Consider the following 20,295-nt stretch of genomic DNA (forward strand, 5'->3'; position numbering starts at 1 on the left):
TTTCATGCTGCAGATTTCTTGCTGGATGATGCTCTAGGGTCAGGTACACCAGCTGAATTTGATAGCGATCACATTGAGATATTAATTAAAATGATCAACATTATTCCATGCAGGAGATAGCTGACATACTCAAAATATCTAAATCAATAAAGTTATTGGTGAAAATGAAAAATGTGTCTTTTATTTTATGGAAAAAACCAAACAGACTTTTTGGCCAACTCAATATTTTCTAACATTTCCGACATTTTAGTTAGTGTTTAATGGTATTTAAAAAATAATATCACCCTTTTTTCTTGATGCTCAAAGATATGTATTTCCATTCATTCTATATTATCTTTTTCTCTAATAATGAAATTTTCTAGATGATAATGTTCTCATTAGAATGCATCCTTGGTCAATGAAAGGTTACTATCAGTTATTTATAAACTGTCCTACATTTTGAAAGATTTTCACATGAGGAAAAGGCATTTTTAATGGACTATAAAGTCTGTACTAATAAATCTGCCTTGTTGAGTATTTGAGTAAGGTACCTGAACTGATAGAATAGAACATTTTCTGAAGTCCTCCGAAAGCTAATTCAGGCCTAATCATTTCTTGGATCCCTGCTCTTTCTAATTAGACTCTTATTTATTGTCTTCACCAAAATGCACCCCACCGCAAACCCAACTTTACTTTAGGACTTTCAAATAGCTTCATTCTGTATAGGATAGATAGGAGTGATTAAAACAAAGGTCTAGGGTAAGACAGCCTTGATCTGAATTTAAAATATGCTATTAATAGCTACATAAGTTTGGGCAACCTAAGTTCTCTAAGCCCCAGAACTAAGAGAATTATAGTACCTAAAGTTAATGGTGGTTATGAAGATAAATGTTATACGTGTAAGCTGCGTAGCACAGTGCCTGACACAATAAGTGGTCAATAAAAGTTAGTGACTATGATAACAATGGTGATTTTCTGTTTCACAGTCTTTTATTCTCACTGCTTCCCTGACTCTACTGTCTGTAGTCACCTTTCAAGCTTGATGAAGGTGGGAGTAATATAAAAACTAAAACCTCAGGAGAACAACTAATCCAGTAAAGTAAAACTCACTCTATACATGGTCAACAGTCATCCCTGGTCATTTGTGTATAAAGTCAAAAGGCAAAGCAAAGAGGCAGAGAAAAGAAATTAGTATGAATACAAGTATTTCTTCGGTAGCAAGAACATATTGGATATAAGCCATAGGAAGGCATGAGAAAGAACAAAAAAGTTGGGAAAACAACAAGAAGAAAGCAGAAGGCCGTGATCTAGAAGACTAAGAAAATAAAAAGATTGGAAGGAAAATTTTAAGCAAAAGGATTATGTATATCTATTTAGTAAAGAGAGTATATTTTAAGATGTGAGAGAAATGAGAATTGCTTAAAGCAGAGTACCTTGAAAGGCTATCAATGACAAGAGCACCACATTTTGTTGAGTAAGAAGCAGTATTGTACACGAGTAAGTTACTAAAATTTTCACAGACCAGCAGTATGAAGAGCTATCTCCAAGGCTGGGCTAACCAACCAAAAATAACACAGAATGTGCACGTTAACATTTATATCGACAGCTGTATTATTTATCCCAAATACAGTGTAGGGGCATTAAAAGAAAAATCTACTCAGTTGTCAACATGGGTCAATACTAAGACCTGCCCCTTTAAAGACTTTATCTACAGACTAATGAAAACTCATTAGATTGCTTAGCTTTCTAATGAAGCAACTGTATATAGATGAAACTTCATGATAATTTCCTTTCTTATCTAATGAAGCATTTCTCCAAACTAAAACTACAATCTTTTCTTCTTTCTTTCTTTCTTTTTAACCAAAGAGTATTGCCTTACTGGAATCTCCTAACAAAAATAAATTGAAAAGTCAAAAATAGTATAATTTAAAAATCAATGGGAATAATGAAGACTCAAAAGTTCCACACCTCTACCAAGTTATTGTTTTTCCCAAGTCAATTAGAGCCTAATGAAAAATAAAAACTTGTTTAAAATTGTATCTTAACAGTTTACAAGTTGCTGAAATTTAATGTGTATTCAGACTCAAATGCTGCTTAGCAAAGAAAGCCTAAATATCATCTGAATTAGCACCACTCTGGTGAGAAAAAAAGTGTATTGTACCAAACAGGCTTGCTGTGTTATCCGTTCAAACATACCTGTACCAGTCACAAGTCCAGCACTCTTCTTTCGTGCATAAGCGCGTAAGTGGTTGGACAGGCTAACAGCACTTGTAAACGTCGTATTGCAATGCACACATGTTCTAAGCTTCACAGGCATACCTATCATTCAAAAGAAAACTATAATCCAGTTCTCACTTCTAAAGGCGTGAAGAAAAGTACCACAATAAAGATGGTTTAAAAAACGTTCATTGAATTAGCTTAAGTTAAAATAAGGAGGAGGAATTCAATTAATTATTATTAGTTTGTAGTTAGTATTTAGAGCCAATCCATGCTCTTAGGAAAGGTGGAAGAGAAGTATCTTGAACCTTGGAGCTCCTCTAGATTTAACACCTATAATCAATTTCTTGCAGATTTCTGTGTTACGCAGATCATTTCCTAAACCTAAAATACAATCCTGTGATTTGGATAGCATAACTCTGTTGAGAACTTTCAAAGCCTACAACATTATCAATAAAAAAAAAAAAATTTAAGTCTAGTTAACAAAGTGGTAATTAAAGTGTTTTACCCACAAAACCGTAAAAGGCTCAATACTAAATTAGGCTTTCTGATGAAGGCTGGGTGAAAAAGTGGTAAAACACACCACTGAACAGCTGTTAGACACAACATTTTATTCAGGGCATAGTATGTTCATTGCTCTGTGCAATCAATAGTGAAAGTTAATGATTTGAAGTTTTTGCTAAAATCTTTGTGTTAAATAAATGATCAACAAACTAACATCTTTGTCATCACAGGAAAGAAAACATGTTGAAACAATAAGAAACCCCTAACTTCTCAGACAACCCTCATTCCCCCAACACGTTTCAGCTGGTGTCGACATTATTGTGATAGCCACAAATATGCTTCCTCTCTCTGAAGTGTGCTACACCCTGCTCAACACAGCTAACACATCTTTCTTACATTTTCTTCTTCTGAAAAACGCTGAAAATTTGACTTGGAAAGACTGCACAAAAGAAAGAGCCCTATTAACCAGAAGCCCATGAAGATAAACTTTTTCAGACCACTTACAATGCAAGGTAATCTTTCCTTAAATCAAAACTGCCTTACAAATATTTGGGATATCCCAATGTCCGTCCAAAGTAAATCAATATTACAGTAATTTTATTCAGTATTAATCCACTGACCAACTTTTACCTTAGACACATTCAACTCAGGGCTGAAATTCTGAGACCATCTAAGTTAAACTTCAACATTCTTAACCTCCAAAAGAAACCAATAAAGACACTTAAAATTGTTCTAGTCTGAAAGTATAAACCGGACTTAGCAATACCACATAAAGTTTGGTTACTGTTATCCACCACATCATTTGCCAACACATACAAAATACTCCTTTGAAAAGGAAAATCTACTGGTGCACAGGCACTAAACTAAACCATCTGTACTGTTCCATTAGAACACTACTGTAAAAACTAAAACCCCAAACAAATGTTTCATACTCACAACAGTTCTCCAAAACCAAACTGTCCCACAATACGATGAGGAATTGGAAAGGGAGAAGTTTCTTTCGGGTAATCACAACACACAACAGACACCAATCCATTCAGTTTAAAGAGTTTGTTTTGTTTTACCTAAGCAGTAGGAAAACCAACAGCTAATTACTGAAAACATTACCACCCTGGAGCACTGGCAAAAGTATGACAGAGGTTTTGCCTTTTCAGTAATGCTATGCTTTAGAACAATGTCAACCTCCCATCCACAGAACCCATCCCCTGGTCACAGCAAATTTTATTTTTACATATCCATTTTTTTTTGTTTTTGCTTTTGTTCTCACCTTACTTTTTACCAAGAAATGGGGCACAGAGAATTCAGTGGTGAGCATCAACTGATGATTTTTATAGAAATGACAGTATAAGCAATCTCTGCTCTGTAAAAAAACAGCAGCTTAAAAGGATTCTAAGAAAGTATTTTCTATAAATATTCCAATAAAAAAGTACAACTAAATTGTTATGGAAGATAGTCATAAATGTTCTCTTACCTGAGTGCATAGTCAAGTCCATTTTTTGTGGTTGATACATTAATGAACTATCTTCATTTAATGGAAGAACACATTTCTGAACAAATCTCTTTCTTGCAGTTTGATTATGGATCTTTTGAGGAAAAATAGCAGAATTCCTTTCTTCTCCCATCCTTTTATTTTTAAGCAGTTCTATCAATGTAAGAGACTGGTTCTTTTTTCCACTGGGCAGTTCTGGTTTGGTTTCATCATATTCGTTTAAGAAACTCAGCCCTTCTTCCTCTGATGCAGATACTGATATAGCTTCAGTCTTTAGGCCATTATGGTATGCTTCAAGAGGTATAACATTTTGAGATAGAAAGTCATCACTTGACGAAAGTTTTTGAGCTACAAATGGTCTGGGAATAATACGGCGACTGTTCAATGCCTTTAAGATTTTTTCATATTTTTCTTCATTTTGCATCATCTCATTCAGAACACAAATTGGAGATTTGTGAGCATCCCACTTGGTCTTTCCAAGTCTTTTCAGGTGGCCTCTAACATGATTTGATAATCCAATTTTAGTATCAAACCAACCACCACAGAGCTGACAAGTGTGTTCAGAAGTGGTTTCAGACTTCTCTATAGCTAAAAAAAATTTTTTTAAGATATCAGAATTTTTTATAAATTGACCATCTTAAAGCCAATCAACTCTGAAATATGAAATTATGTGATGCTAGTAAAGACTGAATTTGAGCAAAACTTTCAAATCCTTTGAATTTGAGTACAGATATATTAGCCAAAGTATCTACAGGAAAACTTACCTTTTCTAACTCGCTTAACAGGTGTCCCTGTGCCAGTTCTTTTGAAATGTTGCATTTTGTCACTTGTGGCTATTTGTTCCGGTGATACAACATGACGGGCTTCATAGCTTAATCCTGCTCTGTGAAGATGTCCCCGGACATGATTCGACAACCCAACACCTGTTTCAAACGTTGCTGGGCAGTAAGGACATGATTTCTTCTCAAGAGACAAATCAGTCCAATGAAAAACAGAACTATGCTTTGTCAATGAAGTTTCTGCACTTTCTAAATGCTGAGGATCGTGTATGTCATGCAAAAAGGTATTAGTTCCAGCATCTTCATAATATTCAAAATAAAAGCCATCATTTTGATCATAACTAAGGGTAGTATTTTCTCCAGGCTCTTCACCTTCCACTTTGCTTTTAAATAGAGGGAACAGGTTTACATGTTCTTGATTAATATCATTATATGTTTCATCTTCTATAGCCTGTGTAGTGTAGTCACTTAGCTCAACATTATCCCAGGAACTTTCATCTTCTGTTTCATAGCTATCTTTCTTTTCAGCAGAATTAAGTTTCTGCAAGACAACAACAGTCATTTTATGCAAGAAATCTGGATAGCTATCCAAGTCTTCTCCTCCAGCAGAATTTTCCTTCTTAGATTCCTTAACCACTCGCTTTATAGATACACGCCTGTGGTCTCTGAAGCTTTCTGGCCTTTTGGTGTCAGAGCTGTGAGAGTCTAAAATAAAACTATTGGTGTGAGAATTACTTGATGAAAACAGATGTACAGAATTTAATGAATCAGCTTCTTCTTTTTTGAAATGCAGAGGATATGATTCATCTGATTTTTTGATCATCCTGTAGTTTGCATATTTGTGTCTATATAAATAGTTGCTATTTGCCTTGGAATTAGATTTTTCTTTTGTTGCTTGATGGAAATACTTTGCTTTTTGGTCAATGCCACTTTTAATCATTACAGTCTTATGAGAATTGTTTTGATTGCACACGTTTACACCACCTGACTGGGCAATGCTTTTCCGAGCTTTTTGTATTCTGTGTGGCCGCTTATGGAATTTTGAAAAATTATTTGATTGTGAGGATGATCCATATGTTCGCTTTACATCTTGTTTTACAGCAGAGTTCTTTGGAAATGTTGTTGACTGTTGCTTAATTAATGGTTTAGTGCTATCATTACCCAGAGGTTCTTCAAGGATGTTACCTTTTTTTTTACCAAGTCCAAGAGTACTACCAAATGAATCAATGCATGATGATGAATGCAAGTACTCCATGTGTTTTTTCAAAATACTTCTGGCTGAAGTAGTAAAAGGACACATTTTACATATGTAGGTAGCAGATTTTTTGGATGATCCTGTAACAGAGTCTTTCATGAAAGACTTTTTTTGCGTTTTTCTCTGGGCTACATCAGAACTGACAATAGGGCATTTTACCACTGCTCCATGGGCAATTCCTCGATGACATTCCAATTCATTTTCTGTCACTGCCATGAAGTTACACTCCTCACAGCAGTAGTACCTTTTATCTTTTTCATGGGTTTTAGCATGTTGCACAAATGTTTTAGGGCAATTGGTACCAAATACACACTGAGGGCACTGTAATCGTGCACTTCTTCCTTCATCCTGAAGTTCTTTCAACTCACGAATTTCCTCCATCAATTTCTGTCTTCTTTCTTGGTGAATAATCATATGCTTTAGAAGTGAGTTTCGATCTCTAAATGTCCGCCCACATTCCCTACAAGCATATGGCCTTGGGACATTAAGATGGCGAAAGTGACTATTCCCATCTAAATGATACATCATATGCCTGTGGAGGTGCTTTTTCTCCCTAAAATTCACATTGCACTTTGTACAGGGGTAGAATGATGGCTCTTCGGTGCTAAAAGTAGCGGGTGACTCAGAATCACTTTCTTCACATTTTTTTTTTAAGGTATTTGAAAGAAAAGTGCTAGTATGAACAGGGGAACTGTCTTCTCCACACTTATCTGGATTATAAATTATATGTTGAAAAGCATCCATAGATTCCAAGTCTTCATCAGTTGATTCAGGCTTCACTTTTGATAATGCATATTTCTGTGAGTCTATTGCTTGTAGTTCTTCATTCTGTTCCAGAAAGTCTACTTCTAGCATCTTTGATTTATTGGGTATACAATTAGAGTCACTTAAACAATCCTCAGTATAACGAGTTATCTTGCTTACATCCATTTTTCGCTTTCTCTTTTTTTCTAAACCTACTTTAGAATGAACTGGAGCTTTATCCACTGTCTCTTCATTAGTCATAAGAAAATGAATGAACTCTTTTTGGGGGTCCCAGTTTGTATCATTTTCTGACCTAAATTCATCTGTACCTGAGGAAATGCCTGTTAATGTATTGACACAATCATCTTTTACCAATAAATCTTCACTATCCTCACCCACCTCTACTTGATTTATTAAAGTGCTATCTGACTTTACACTACTCCCGACTGAATTCTGAATGTCACAACCAACTGAAGCAGAGGTAGGTAGTTTTTTAATGGAATGGGGTGGATTCTTAGCATGTGCTACATCTGATAACAAAAACAAAACTTGGTGTTGACTTGCTTTCTGTGGTGTAGACAGCTGAAGATCAGCTGCCACTTTCGAAGGTGAACAAGGTTCTGTTGTTGGCTGATCCACAGGCTGTCCAGAGGTTAATGAAACACTGCCTTTATTCATATTGGAAGTCTTAGTTAAGGAGGAGTGTGAAACTGGTCCATTAACAGCAGCTCCTTGAGGCAAGATAAAGTTTTCACTAGAAACAGCAGGAGCACCAGCATGTATAAATACAGTAGACTGGCCTCCACTTAAGGCTTTTTCAGATTTGTCCTTTGACAGTTCTTCAGGCAGAGTGAACGTATTACTATTCTGAAATGTCTGACAATCTTTTGGTTTATGAACTCTACTCTCTTTATCTGAGATAAAATTGCTGTCATCTAGGAGTTCTTCTTTAGCACCAGTAATATCGGTGTTTATCTTCAAATCGTCCATATTGTTGGCAAGCCATTTAACACATTTAGTCTAGAAAATGGAAAAAAAAAATTTAGATTTGCATGAACGAAAGAATACTATTAGAATGTATGGAGAGTTGAAAGTACACATTTTTATTAGCTTAATTATACTCTTTATATTGAGAGTCTAATAATTTCCTAAGAATAAAGAAATTTAAAACAATGGAAAGACTTTTAAAATGTCTCAAAGATTAATTTTTCTTTGTGCTTGGCAACAACCAACCAAAACCATATATACACAAACCCGTAAGAAAAAACAACATAAAAAGATACACAGACACATATGATACAAATAAATATGCTACAGATGAAGAAAAAACTTGAAAATGTCATATATATATAGATGGCTAATAAAAATAAAATTATCTCACTTTACATTTAAGGGCAGTCACTCTACTAGAGAATAATGTAAATTGGTAAACACTGCAGAGAAGTAAGTTTTGTCACTTAAAAGTTCATTCCTGGAAGAAGGTAACAACACACCATTCGGTGAAGAACCTTACTTGCTGACACTTATCAGTGGCTAATGTATGTAACATTTTTTTAATTATATAAAAATTTAAGACTGCTTTGCTGTCAACATTTTACATTCTCCTAAAACTCTACTAATTCAAAACATGTCTTATTCAGTTTCATTCATTTCTTATGTAAATTACTTAGTTCTAAATTAGTGAAATTAAAATTAATGTTTTACATGTAACTTTACAAATTTTCATAACCTAAGCCCCCAAATTCTAGTCATTCCCTAAAGGCAGTTATCCCATTTATCACCTGACAGTTTACAGTAATGGCTTAAAACTTTTTACTCTGAAACGTCATAAATATGTCATGTTTTTAGGTTACTTCATGTTAAAATGTAGATAAAATTTTTTTCTAGGTATTTTTTACAATATACTTAAACTTTATGAGAAGACAGAATATTTTTTTAAAAGACTGCTAAAAGTTTCAGAGACATACATACATACATACATATACATCATGGTTATAATTACTGCCCTACTATGAAGAATTTCCTTGCACTCTGTTCTTACCCTGCTCTTAGAAAATGGCCACATTGTACAAGAATTGCCTCTCTTTTGGGAGAAAGTAAGATCTTGGAAGGCAGGGACTGTGACCTAGTGATCTTCACATCTCTGGAACCTAACACAGCACTTGGCATAGGTGCTCAGACAATATTTGTTGAATAACGGAATAAAGTGTTGAAGGAATAAAACACAACTGCAAAATCAAAACAAATGCCCCTGAAGTATAGGAAGAAACAGTTTTTTCCTATGAAATCTGGATTGCCTATTCAAATGATGGAAATTCCATCATGGTCCTGATTTCTTGACTTACCTATTAGGGCAAGGCATTCAAAATTTCCAATAAGCCTCAAGTACAATTTAAAGAACCTGCTATCTGACAACCCTAGGTATTAATTATTTGAAGTACCAGCATAAGATTCCATATATCTTTTCCTTTTCTACAGAGTAGTAAGTACAATTCACTCACTTTCCAAATGTTTACTGAGCCTTTACTATGTACCAAGCAATGCTCTATTATTAAGTATACAGTTGTAAACAAGACAGACTAATAACTTTCTGCTCTCAGAACAAAGCCTTCTATTTTTATGGTATTTGAAATTTGTCTAATGAGTAATATCAATTTAGGACAGCAGGAATTTACAATCCAATAGTTAGAAATTAAACATTTTCAATAAAATGTATTGTTTCTAATATCTTCTAGATTACCAATTGTATGCTTTGGAAAACATTAAGTCTAATTTGAGAGTAAAAAAGTTGTTTCTAATTACTTTCTTATTTCTCAACTTGGAACAAGCACTTATAAATATGACCTTATCTTATTAACAGATGTGCTCTTTGATGCAACATACATTACAAATATCTTTCTTTGGCATTACTATTTATACCAACAATCATTTTTCTGCCCCTCATAGGTCTTAGAATTCTGTTCTGAGGTTGGCAAACTTCCAAACTAATAAAAATAGACTTCCAATAAGATCATATTCAATGATATCACCACAAAATGGTGCTAATGCAGCACCCAGCAGGAATCTCTTCATCACATACACAGAAGTTAAAAATGGGCAGCACATAAACATGTGTTAGGAAAGAGTGTGCAAATGTCAGTGAAAAGAAAAGCAAACACTGATGCTATACTATTATTCATTCCTGATACTTCTCATTAAGTTTGGTACAAAAACTAAAATGCCCACATAGGAATAATCTCACATAAATCTGAAATGAACGACAGAATTTTTTAAAAACTAGACTGAAAGACACTTTCTGTTCCTACTTATTATAATCACAGAGGTAGACAAATACACGCTCAAGTCAATTTGAAAGCCTGTATTAGCTTTTCTCAACAGGAAGCAACGTTGCTAACGAAGTGGTAAATTCAGTGTTAATGAGTGGCTTCACTGTTACCACCTCGGAGGTAAAGCCTTCCATGTTCCATGTTCTACCCATCTGTTCTGGTGTTAGAGGTTCAGAGAGAGAACAGACGCTTCCCATTTAAAGCAACTTCATTGGTAACCCCTGAACAGCAGGGGGACAAACTATGATCACGACGGCCTGGAGACTGCATGCTCATTACCAGAATGGCTTTCTGAGAGCTCTAGGAAAGTTCACATTCTGAAGATACCAAACTGTTCTTCTCAAAAACATAAAAAGAATATATGTGCATAATAGATCTTTCCTCTACAAAATGCATCTAGCAAAAAGAAAAACAAAAGATTAAATATTGTTAAAAAATAAAATGAAGTCTTTAACAATCAAAATTCTCCTTCACACCTACATAATGAAATATGCCTTACTTGCCCCCAAACATTTAATGGTTATCTCTGCTCAGAAACAGAGAAGTTACTCTTTTTCAGAATATTTTCTTATTAGCACATGCATATTAAAAATCGTCAGTTAAAAATAGGCTATAAGAAATTGACTCACTAAGCTGTTATTTTAGCAGAAATAAAAATTTTCCTGTTTTCAATTTCAGAATGTATTTTAACTGAAAAATGTTCAAAATAAATTTTTAATAGTATTCAAGATTCATAGCTGTTGCATCGAGATGCAGGACACAATGATGGATGGGTCAACAAAATATATTGCACTGAATAATGGCCCTAGAATTCTGACATCAAAAATACTCTCTCTACAGTCATGGCTGATTATGTGGCATCCAGGCAAGAAAGCATTTGACCTGGAGGCTAATTTCACACTGTCTCATATAGTTTTTCCAAGTATCTTTATATCGTCAAATATATATAACAGAGCCACCAACACCATTTCATGTTAATATAACCAAGTAGGGAACATATTTGAAGGAGTGCATTATTTATTAAGTTTAAAAAAGGGAAACTAAGAAATTAAAAAACAAACTAGTGTTATATTGCTTGGAATCCCTAAATTTCAATGCATTTGCTATATCAATTAGGATATTTTTATAAAATATTTAGACATTACTATGTCCTTCATGCAATAATATAACCACAGAATTTCTTTTAATTGAATTTTAAAATGTTCTTGTAGAAAATTAACACACTTTATAAAAAGCTGCAAATGGAATTTTAAATCTACATAAAACATATTTCACTTTCTAGAATATCATAATGAGTTCTACAGCTGTAACTGCCTGTAGTTATATACTGTGAGCATTAAAAAAAAAAGTACAAAGGTCAGATCTGTCTTCAAGATGACAGATCATCACTTATATGCCTCAAGCTAGATTTATTGTCTCAGAAATCTCAAACATCAGTATTTTTGCAAACTATCAGCACTTGCTATAACACCCTCACTACACTACATCTTGAGGTTACTACAGAAGAAATGAGGTGATAATTGCATATTAACATAATTATTCTGTAATCCCTCTGAGCAAGCTTCCTAGGTCACTCAGTAATTCAGATTATATACAATCTTCCTGTCATCAAATCTATGCTGTCCACTTTCTGTTCATGAATAACTCTTTTTTGATAGAAAATCAGCTTAATTTCATTCTTTTATGTATATTATTAATTATATTTATTGCAAGTAGGTCAATATTTTGTGGGTGCTTATTACATCATGCCAACCTTTGTCATGCATTATAATTTCACATAAAAATATAGTACAATTTGGCCTTGTTCTACATTACCTCATTAATAACTGTATTACACAGCTCTAAATAAATTATCACATTGCCCACTAGCTGAGTTACAGTTAGGATCTGTCAAATTTTCACAAACCCTATGTTGTTCATTTAAATTATCCTTGAGAACACATGACAACTTTAGTTAGTCATATATGCAATTGGGTTAAGAAGAGAAAACCATTCACAAGTGTCATTCTAACTGCAAAACAAATCTTAATTAACTGAAATGCTACATCTAAGATTACTGTAGTATTTAGGCCTATATATACTATACATAATATACAAACACATACAACCAAATCTCCTCTGGTTAACAGTGCAAGCGATGAAGAGGACACTATATATCCAAATCATCCAGCTAGTCTCTCACTCTGGATGTCATGTTGAGAGGAAACAATAAAAAGATACAGAACGTTCAAAAGAATTCCAACATGACACACAATGAAATAAAAAAAAAACTTGGTATGTTTAGCCTAATAAACAGTCAATACAATTAACAATCTTCAAATGTTTATAAAGCTTTGTAGTATAAAAGAAAAATACATAATGTGTTTGAGTCATAAAGATGTAGATTCCATCTCAAGAAGATGAAAAACTAGATAAATGGGAATAATTCAACATTGCAAAGGGTAGTGAACTGAATGGTCCAGCAAGTTGATCTACTTGTCAGGAACAGTGTAGAAGGGAATATGAAATTGGAGATTGGATAAAATGATTTTAAGGTCCTTCCTCCTCTTAAGTAGTATATATCTTTAAGTTTGCTTATTACATTATTAACATTTAATATCGTCTGAAATAATGAGCTAAAAACAGAAGTAAAATACACTACTGGACTTTAAAAACATTCTCAAAATTCAAAATTACCTGAAATAATCCTTTAGTTAACTTGTAGTGTATGTTGATAAGCTGATTCTTGAACAAATGACTAATACATTGAGGCCACAGAGCTAATTTGCATCATGAAAACTCTACAAACAGTCAAAGAGGTTTTCTCTATTGGCAATACCCCCCAAAAAATTTGTCACAGAGTTTCAACACCCAAAAAATACATAGATCATAAGCACAAACATAAAGAAAAAATAAAATACACCGGGCACATAACGCTTCTTGCAAGGAGCATGTGGCACTGCCATGACAAAGTAATAATGATCTACATGGTTTTACCACCTGCCACCAAACTATACTGCACCTGAAGTTTTGTTCCTGATACTACATATAATCTTCATTATTTAATAGAAAGATGTCATAAATACTGAGGTCCTAGATCATAAGCACCTAGTAACACAAAGTGATCCTAACTGCAAAGAACACTAAATACTAATCTGCCATATCTCTAGGAGCTGCTGTATGGTAAACTGAAGCACATAACTACAAGGAGGAAAAAAGAAAAGGGGGGAGGGGGACTACAGAGACATATATCTTTAACAAACTGGAAAAATAAATAATGAGAAGCAACAGCAGTAAAAAAAAATATGGATATTCACTAATCAAAGCTTAATTCCCAATGAACAACTGTGCAACTGAAAGAGGCAGGACAAATGACAGTTGCAACCAAAGAAGCATGCTAAGTAAAATTCAGCATAAAATGGCTGCTTGTTGGGTTGTTTATGCTTTCATATAGACAAAACAAGGTAAGTGATGATCTCAGTTTTGATAGGGTAAATGATGCACATATACACACGGCTCTAACCAGAGCAAGTCATGCTTTAAAAAAAATTAAAGTAAGTGGTAACTTCTTTATATGTTTTCCAAATCAATCAAACTTTCGGCCACAATTGTATAATTAACACAAGTTGATTTCGCACTCCAGAAGGAGTGTGTCAACTTTGTCCTCCACCAACAGAGACTTAGTATTAAATGCCATGAATTGTTATGTTACTTTTAGTCTTTTGTTCTTCAGTCTATAATGAATTTGCTCTTTGTGCTTAGTTTTGAGATATTTTAAAAACATTAACCCATTATGTCCAATAAGTGCAAAAGAAATATGTTAAAAGTCCTAGGGAGCCCTGACTGGTGTTGCTCAGTAAGTTGGGCATCGTCCTTCAAACTGCAAGGTCACTGATTGGATTCCTGGTCTGGGCACATGCCTGGGTTGTGGGCCAGGTCCCAGGTCAGGGGCATGCAAGAGGCAACCAATGGATGTTTCTCTAGCACATAGATGTTTCTCTCCCTGTCCTTTTCCCTCCCTTACCCTCTCTCTAAAAAAAAGTCCGACGGAGACAAAACATAAAATTATATTAGAAGTGAAAATAGAGATAATAGAAAATACCAAAAGTGGAAGATAAATACTATATACAAGGTCTATCCAGAAGGTATAAAATAGAGACATTTATTGAAGAAGATACAAGACACAAGAAACACTGTGCACAGGACAATGATGCCTCGGTCCCCTTCAAAATAAGCACCTTGAGACCTCACACAGTTCTCCCTGTCGCTGTCAGCTGCCCTATCATATTTTCATGAATCTCATCGATGGCCTGAAATCTCTTCCCTTTTACAGGTGGTTTTAGTTTTGGGAAAAGCCAGAAGTTGCAGGGCACCAAATCTGGGCTGTAGGTGGTTTTAGTTTTGGGAAAAGCCAGAAGTTGCAGGGCACCAAATCTGGGCTGTAGGGGACTGAGTCACCTGGGTGACTTGATGTTTCACCAAAACACTCTGCATGAGTGGGCATGTTGTTGTGATGAAGCTGCCAATTACCAGTTGCCCATAGCTGCAGCCTTCTGAATCATCTGAACAGTTTCCATGGAGGAATGTTCAATCTTAATGCAAAATTTGATGCAGATTCACTGCTCTACTCAGTCATGCCGAATGCAGTGGCCACAGAGTACACATGGCTCACTCAATGGTGTCTACCGCCCCCACTGACTAGTACAGTGAAGGCGTCACTGTTCATGCATGAGCATTCCAGTCTACTCTCTTTGGCTGCCAGGTTATATGGATGTCATACAAACTGTTCTTTTTATATTAACAATAGCTGGACTTTTTCTGGACAGACCTCGTGTGCATACAGAATGAACTGCTTTAAAGTTGAAATAATTCAGAAGGGCGAACAGAATTCCACCATTAAAAAACACTGTGCCACAATAAACAAACAAACAAACAGTAACAATAAAAGAAATAAAAATTTTTAAAAGTGCTTTAAAATATTGTGCCTATTCATTTGGCAATAATCAGCAAAAGAGAAGAAAATGTGATAAAGGAAGCTTTTAAGTACAGAATCAACTTCAATGTCAGATGTCCATTTGCCTAATGGTTATTCAGGAAAGGCTAGAAATTTGTTTAAGAACTTAAAAGATAAGAATGCTCTTAGTATTGCTGATGAAACTTCTGCTCCAACCATGGATGATTACACAGGATCAAGGTCCATTAGAGAGTGCACTTCAAATTTAGCAGCACGACTGTAAATGTAAACAATTACAACTTCCAAAAAGTTCCTTACAACAGTTGAAGAAATAATCTGTTCCTTAATAGAGTGCCTGGAATATAACAAATGTTATGCTATTTCTTAAAATACTGAAACAATTCCAAATTCAAAACCTCACATAGTCGATTATATATATACTTTTTAAAACTTTTGTATATTTTAATAGTTAAAGTAAAACTCATCATAAAAATTATATTAATTCATTTGTCAATCACATATTAATCACATTTAGAAAATACAAAATCATTTATAGGGGGAGAACCAAGATGGCGGTGTAGGTAGACACACTGCGCCTCCTTGCACAACCAGAACAGACAGAAAATCGAAGGGCAAGGGGGTCCGACACCAAGGAAATACAAAATAAACATTCATCCAGACGGGTAGGAGGGGTGGAGATGGGCACCGGGGTGGAGAGGACTCACATGGCCGTGGCGGGACTGAGACTGGCCGAGTGTGGGGCGAATGGGGCAGGCAGTCCGAGCACTAGCAGACCCTGCAACCCTACATTTGTGCAGATGAACCGAGAGGGCCGGACTCAGAGTGGCGGAGAGAGGGGCAGGCAGAGCAGTGGGTAGCACCCTGGGGCCCCACATTAGAGCACAGATAAACCGGGCGAAGGGCGGGGAGCGAAGCAGACTGCGCAACACAGGGCTCCAGCTCCGGGAAATAAAGCCTCAAACCTCTGATTGACAGTGCCCCTGGGGGTTGGGGCAGCAGCAGGAGAGACTCCCAGCCTCACGGGAGAGGTCGTTGGAGAGACCCACAGGGGCCTAGAGTGTGCACAGGCCCACCCACTGGGGAACCAGCACCAGAGGGGCCCAGTTTGATTGTGGGTATTAGAGTGAAAGACTGAAATCTGGAGGAGAGTGAGGCGGGCGCCATTGCTCCCTCTCGGCCCCTCCCCCACGTACAGCATCATAGCACAGCAACCAGCATTACCCCGCCCCGGTGAACACCTAAGGCTCCGCCCCTTAAAGTAACAGAAGTGCAAAGACCCCCCCCCCCCAAAAAAGGCCCAAGTGATAGAACACTTCAAAGCTCCAGAAAAAATACAACTAAGCGAGGAAGAGATAGCCAACCTATCGGATGCACAGTTCAAAGCACTGGTTATCAATATGCTCACAGACTTGGTTGAATCTGTTCGAAAAACAGATGAAAAAATGAAGCCTATGCAAATAGAAACAAAGGAAAATGTACAGGGAACCAATAGTGATGCGAAAGAAACTGGGACTCACATCAATGGTGTGGACCAGAAGGAAGAAAGAAACATCCAACCAGAAAAGAATGAAGAAACAAGAATTCGGAAAAATGAGGAGAGGCATAGGAACCTCCAGGACATCTCGAAACGTTCCAACATCCGAATTATAGGGGTGCCAGAAGGAGAAGAGGAAGAACAAAAAATTGAAAACTTATTTGAACAAATAATGAAGGAGAACTTCCCCAGTCTGGCAAAGGAAATAGACTTCCGGGAAGTCCAGGAAGCTCAGAGAGTCCCAAAGAAGCTGGACCCAAGGAGGAACACACCAAGGCACATCATAATTACATTACCCAAGATTAAACGCAAGGACCTACATCCAAGATTACTGTATCCAGCAAAGCTATCATTTAGAATGGAAGGGAAGATGAAGTGCTTCTCAGATAAGGTCAAGTTAAAGAAGTTCATCATCACCAAGCCCTTATTATATGAAACGTTAAAGGGAGTTACCTAAGAAAAAGAAGATCAAAAATAGGAACAGTAAAAATGACAGCAAACTCACAGTTATTAACGACCATACCTAAAACAAAAACAAGAGCAAACTAGGCAAACAACTAGAACAGGAACAGAACCATAGAGATGGAGATCACATGGAGGGGTGTCAATAGGGGAGTGGGAGGCGGAGAGGGGGGGAAAGGTACAGAGAGTAAGTAGCATAGATGATAGGTGGAAAATAGACAGGGGGAGGGTAAAAATAGTGTAGGAAATGTAGAAGCCAAAGAACTTATAAGTATGACCCATGGACATGAACTATAGGGGGGAATGTGGGAGGGAGGGGGTGGGCAGGATGGAGTGGAGTGAAGGTGGGGGGGAAATGGGACAACTGTAATAGCATAATCAATAAATATATTTAAAAACAAATAGAAAATACAAAATCATTTATAGTCTAAAATGGGAAATAAACTTAGAAGATTATGATACCTACAGAGTAAATTATTTTACTGAATTACGACCATTTTATAGAAAGGGTTCAGAATGTAAAAACAAATGTTTAATTCTGTAATAATCTGTAATGCATACTTAAGCTTTTATCTGTATTATACACATTTAAACTCTAATATGTAAATTCAAATTTATGTATATGTAGATGGAAAGTGTGACAGTATCATTAAAAACTAGAACAAAATAAAATCAGAAATTTTATTCTTTTTCTAAGAAGATTTTATTTATTTATTTTTAGAAACAGGGAAGGGAAAGAGAAGGAGAATGAGGGAAATATCTATGTGTGAGAGAAACACTGATTGGTTGCCTCTCATACATGCCCAGACCAAGATCAAACCAGCAACTCAGGCATGTGCCCTGACCGGAAATCAGAATCAAGCTGGTAACCTAGCACTTTGCAGGATGACGCCCAACCAACTGAGCCACAGCAGTCAAAGAAGAAATTTTAGTTTCTATATCACAATATTTTTAGTAAATATGAACTCTCTTACTGACATTATCACTTACTCAATTTTTTTCCTTTCTCTAAAATCAGCCCCCTCAAATGCAATTATCTCCTAAGAAAATATCCAAAGTAACCACTAACTTACAAATTATGTTCATTTAGGATGGTAAAAAATTAAATACAAAAAAATTTGCTTTCCTTGAAACAGAGTATGAAGTCACTACTTTTTCTGATTTAGCACTTGAGGTGCTAACAAGTTTTTACTTATTACACGGTTCAATTTTGTAGTTTCATTTATAAAAGCAGCAACATTTTTATTGTAATTTTAGTAATAATAAAATTTCACCAAAATGTTACAAAAGATACTACATAGTATTTAGAAAATGCAAGCACTTATTAATTACCAAATGTATACCTCTGTTCAAGCAATTATGATTTAAAAGAAGTTCTTTCAGGTTTATTCATAGCAATTTTGAAGCATAAGAGACCTACAAAATGCATGACTCACAATTTACCCAATCCATAAAACTACAATGTTGTCAATAGTGCCTTACTGTTTTATAAAAGGTAACTAAAGCATATTTACAGTTGAGATAATTTCAGGAAAATTTTATTCTTAACACTAATTAATCAAATGGTATTGCTATTTTTTGTTTGTCTTCTAATCACTGTACTAGTATCTAACTGGAAGACCATACAGGATACATATGTATGCAAAACTTCTATCAAAAAGCAATACATTATGTACCCAGTAAGTCATACTAATTACACATTCTATAGTTGAGAAGAGGTGAAAGGTACTATAAAATACCATGGCTAAGAAAAGCCTCACAGAAGAGAGAGGGTTTGGGCTAAATTTTATACTTCAGTACCAGGACACTCTTTGGAGGCAGACATGTCTGGATTTGAAACTGGCTCCACAAATTCTAGCTTGGGGCAAAATTACTTCACTTTAATTAAACTTCCTTGGCTTTATCAATAAAATAAGGATAAAACATACTTTTGGGTTGTGAGCACTAAATAAAACAACATACATAAAATATGTAGCATAGAGCCTGGCATTCGGTAATTACTCATTAAATGTTAATTCCCTATGACACTTGCCATTAACTTATTTCATTTATGGAGTGATGACAGGGATTTTGTGCATTGATCCTAGTGACAGAGTCCCTTACAAGCACAAATTTATTCTAACAGGAGATACCTGGGGCTTTGTGCTACTCCCAGGATTCAATGAACAGGATAAATGGGAAGAAGCTAAAGAGTCAGAAGAAGAAGAAGATCTTAAGAGTTTCTGGGGCTAGAATAATAACACTCTTGTGGGGATAAAGCAGAGCTTCAGTGAAATAATATTTAATACAGCAACCAACAGGGTAATTACAGTGCTTGACCCAGTCCTCCAAAGAAAAAAGGACACAAGCCCTGGCTGGTGTGGCTCAGTGGAGTAAGTGCCAGCCTAAAACTTAAAGGTCGCCAGTTCAATTCCCAGTCAGGGCACATGCCTGGGTTGCTAGCTGCATCCCCAGTTGGGGGTGGGCAGGAGGCAGTCAATTGATGTTTCTCTCACACATCGATGTTTCTTTCCCTTTCTCCCTCTCCCATTCCCTCTCTAAAAATAAATAAATAAAATCCTTTATTTTTTAAAAAGATAGAAAAAGGACATGAAATAGCCACTCAGGATTTAAGAGTTTCCTATTTCTTAGGGTCTATCACGGATATGAATTCATCTTTCCTTCCCTGTAACACGCCAAAGAAATCAAAGCAGATGGATTACAAGAGAGACATACAAAGGTGGATAAAACCATAAACTACAACAGTCATTGACATGGACTGCTGGAAGGAATGGAACAAAAATTTCAAATACACAAACAAGAAAACTAAAAACAGGTTTTCTATACAATTATGAATTAGAATAGCATATTCTGTCAAGACTAAATGGTAAGTCAATGGAGTAATAACTTTAAAGTTTGGAGTAAAATTATTTTGACTATAGATCCTATACAGAGACATATTATATTGGGTTGGCCAAAAAGTTCATTTAGTTTTTTCCGGCTCTAATAGTGCTTAGTTGCCTTTAACTTCATTCGAAACAATTTTGTTAGATTGTATTGTGACAGCTGTCAT

At 35.6% G+C, this 20,295-nt stretch overlaps 1 protein-coding gene across 21 annotated transcripts in view; it reads right to left on the bottom strand.

The window, feature by feature from the left end:
- ZNF644 (zinc finger protein 644) overlaps positions 1-20,295 on the bottom strand; it is a 110,754-nt gene that overhangs the window by 16,089 nt on the left and 74,370 nt on the right. For 9 of the 21 annotated variants that reach the window (XM_045199613.3, XM_024565543.4, XM_045199610.3 and 6 more), the window contains 3 exons: positions 4,954-7,987; positions 4,172-4,777; positions 2,176-2,298 (listed from right to left, as the gene is read on the bottom strand). The exons of 8 other annotated variants lie outside the window; for them this stretch is intronic. In XM_045199613.3, the coding sequence (XP_045055548.2) occupies positions 2,176-2,298; positions 4,172-4,777; positions 4,954-7,957 (3,733 nt within the window). In that variant the 5' untranslated portion in view covers positions 7,958-7,987. Of the gene's footprint in view, positions 1-2,175; positions 2,299-2,342; positions 3,765-4,171; positions 4,778-4,953; positions 7,988-20,295 lie in introns of those variants that run through there. 4 more of the 21 variants (XR_006656209.3, XM_045199618.1, XM_045199617.3 and 1 more) reach the window with 4 other exon arrangements.

The sequence above is a fragment of the Desmodus rotundus genome, chromosome 3, assembly GCF_022682495.2.
Source record: "Desmodus rotundus isolate HL8 chromosome 3, HLdesRot8A.1, whole genome shotgun sequence".
Classification (NCBI taxonomy): domain Eukaryota; kingdom Metazoa; phylum Chordata; class Mammalia; order Chiroptera; family Phyllostomidae; genus Desmodus; species Desmodus rotundus.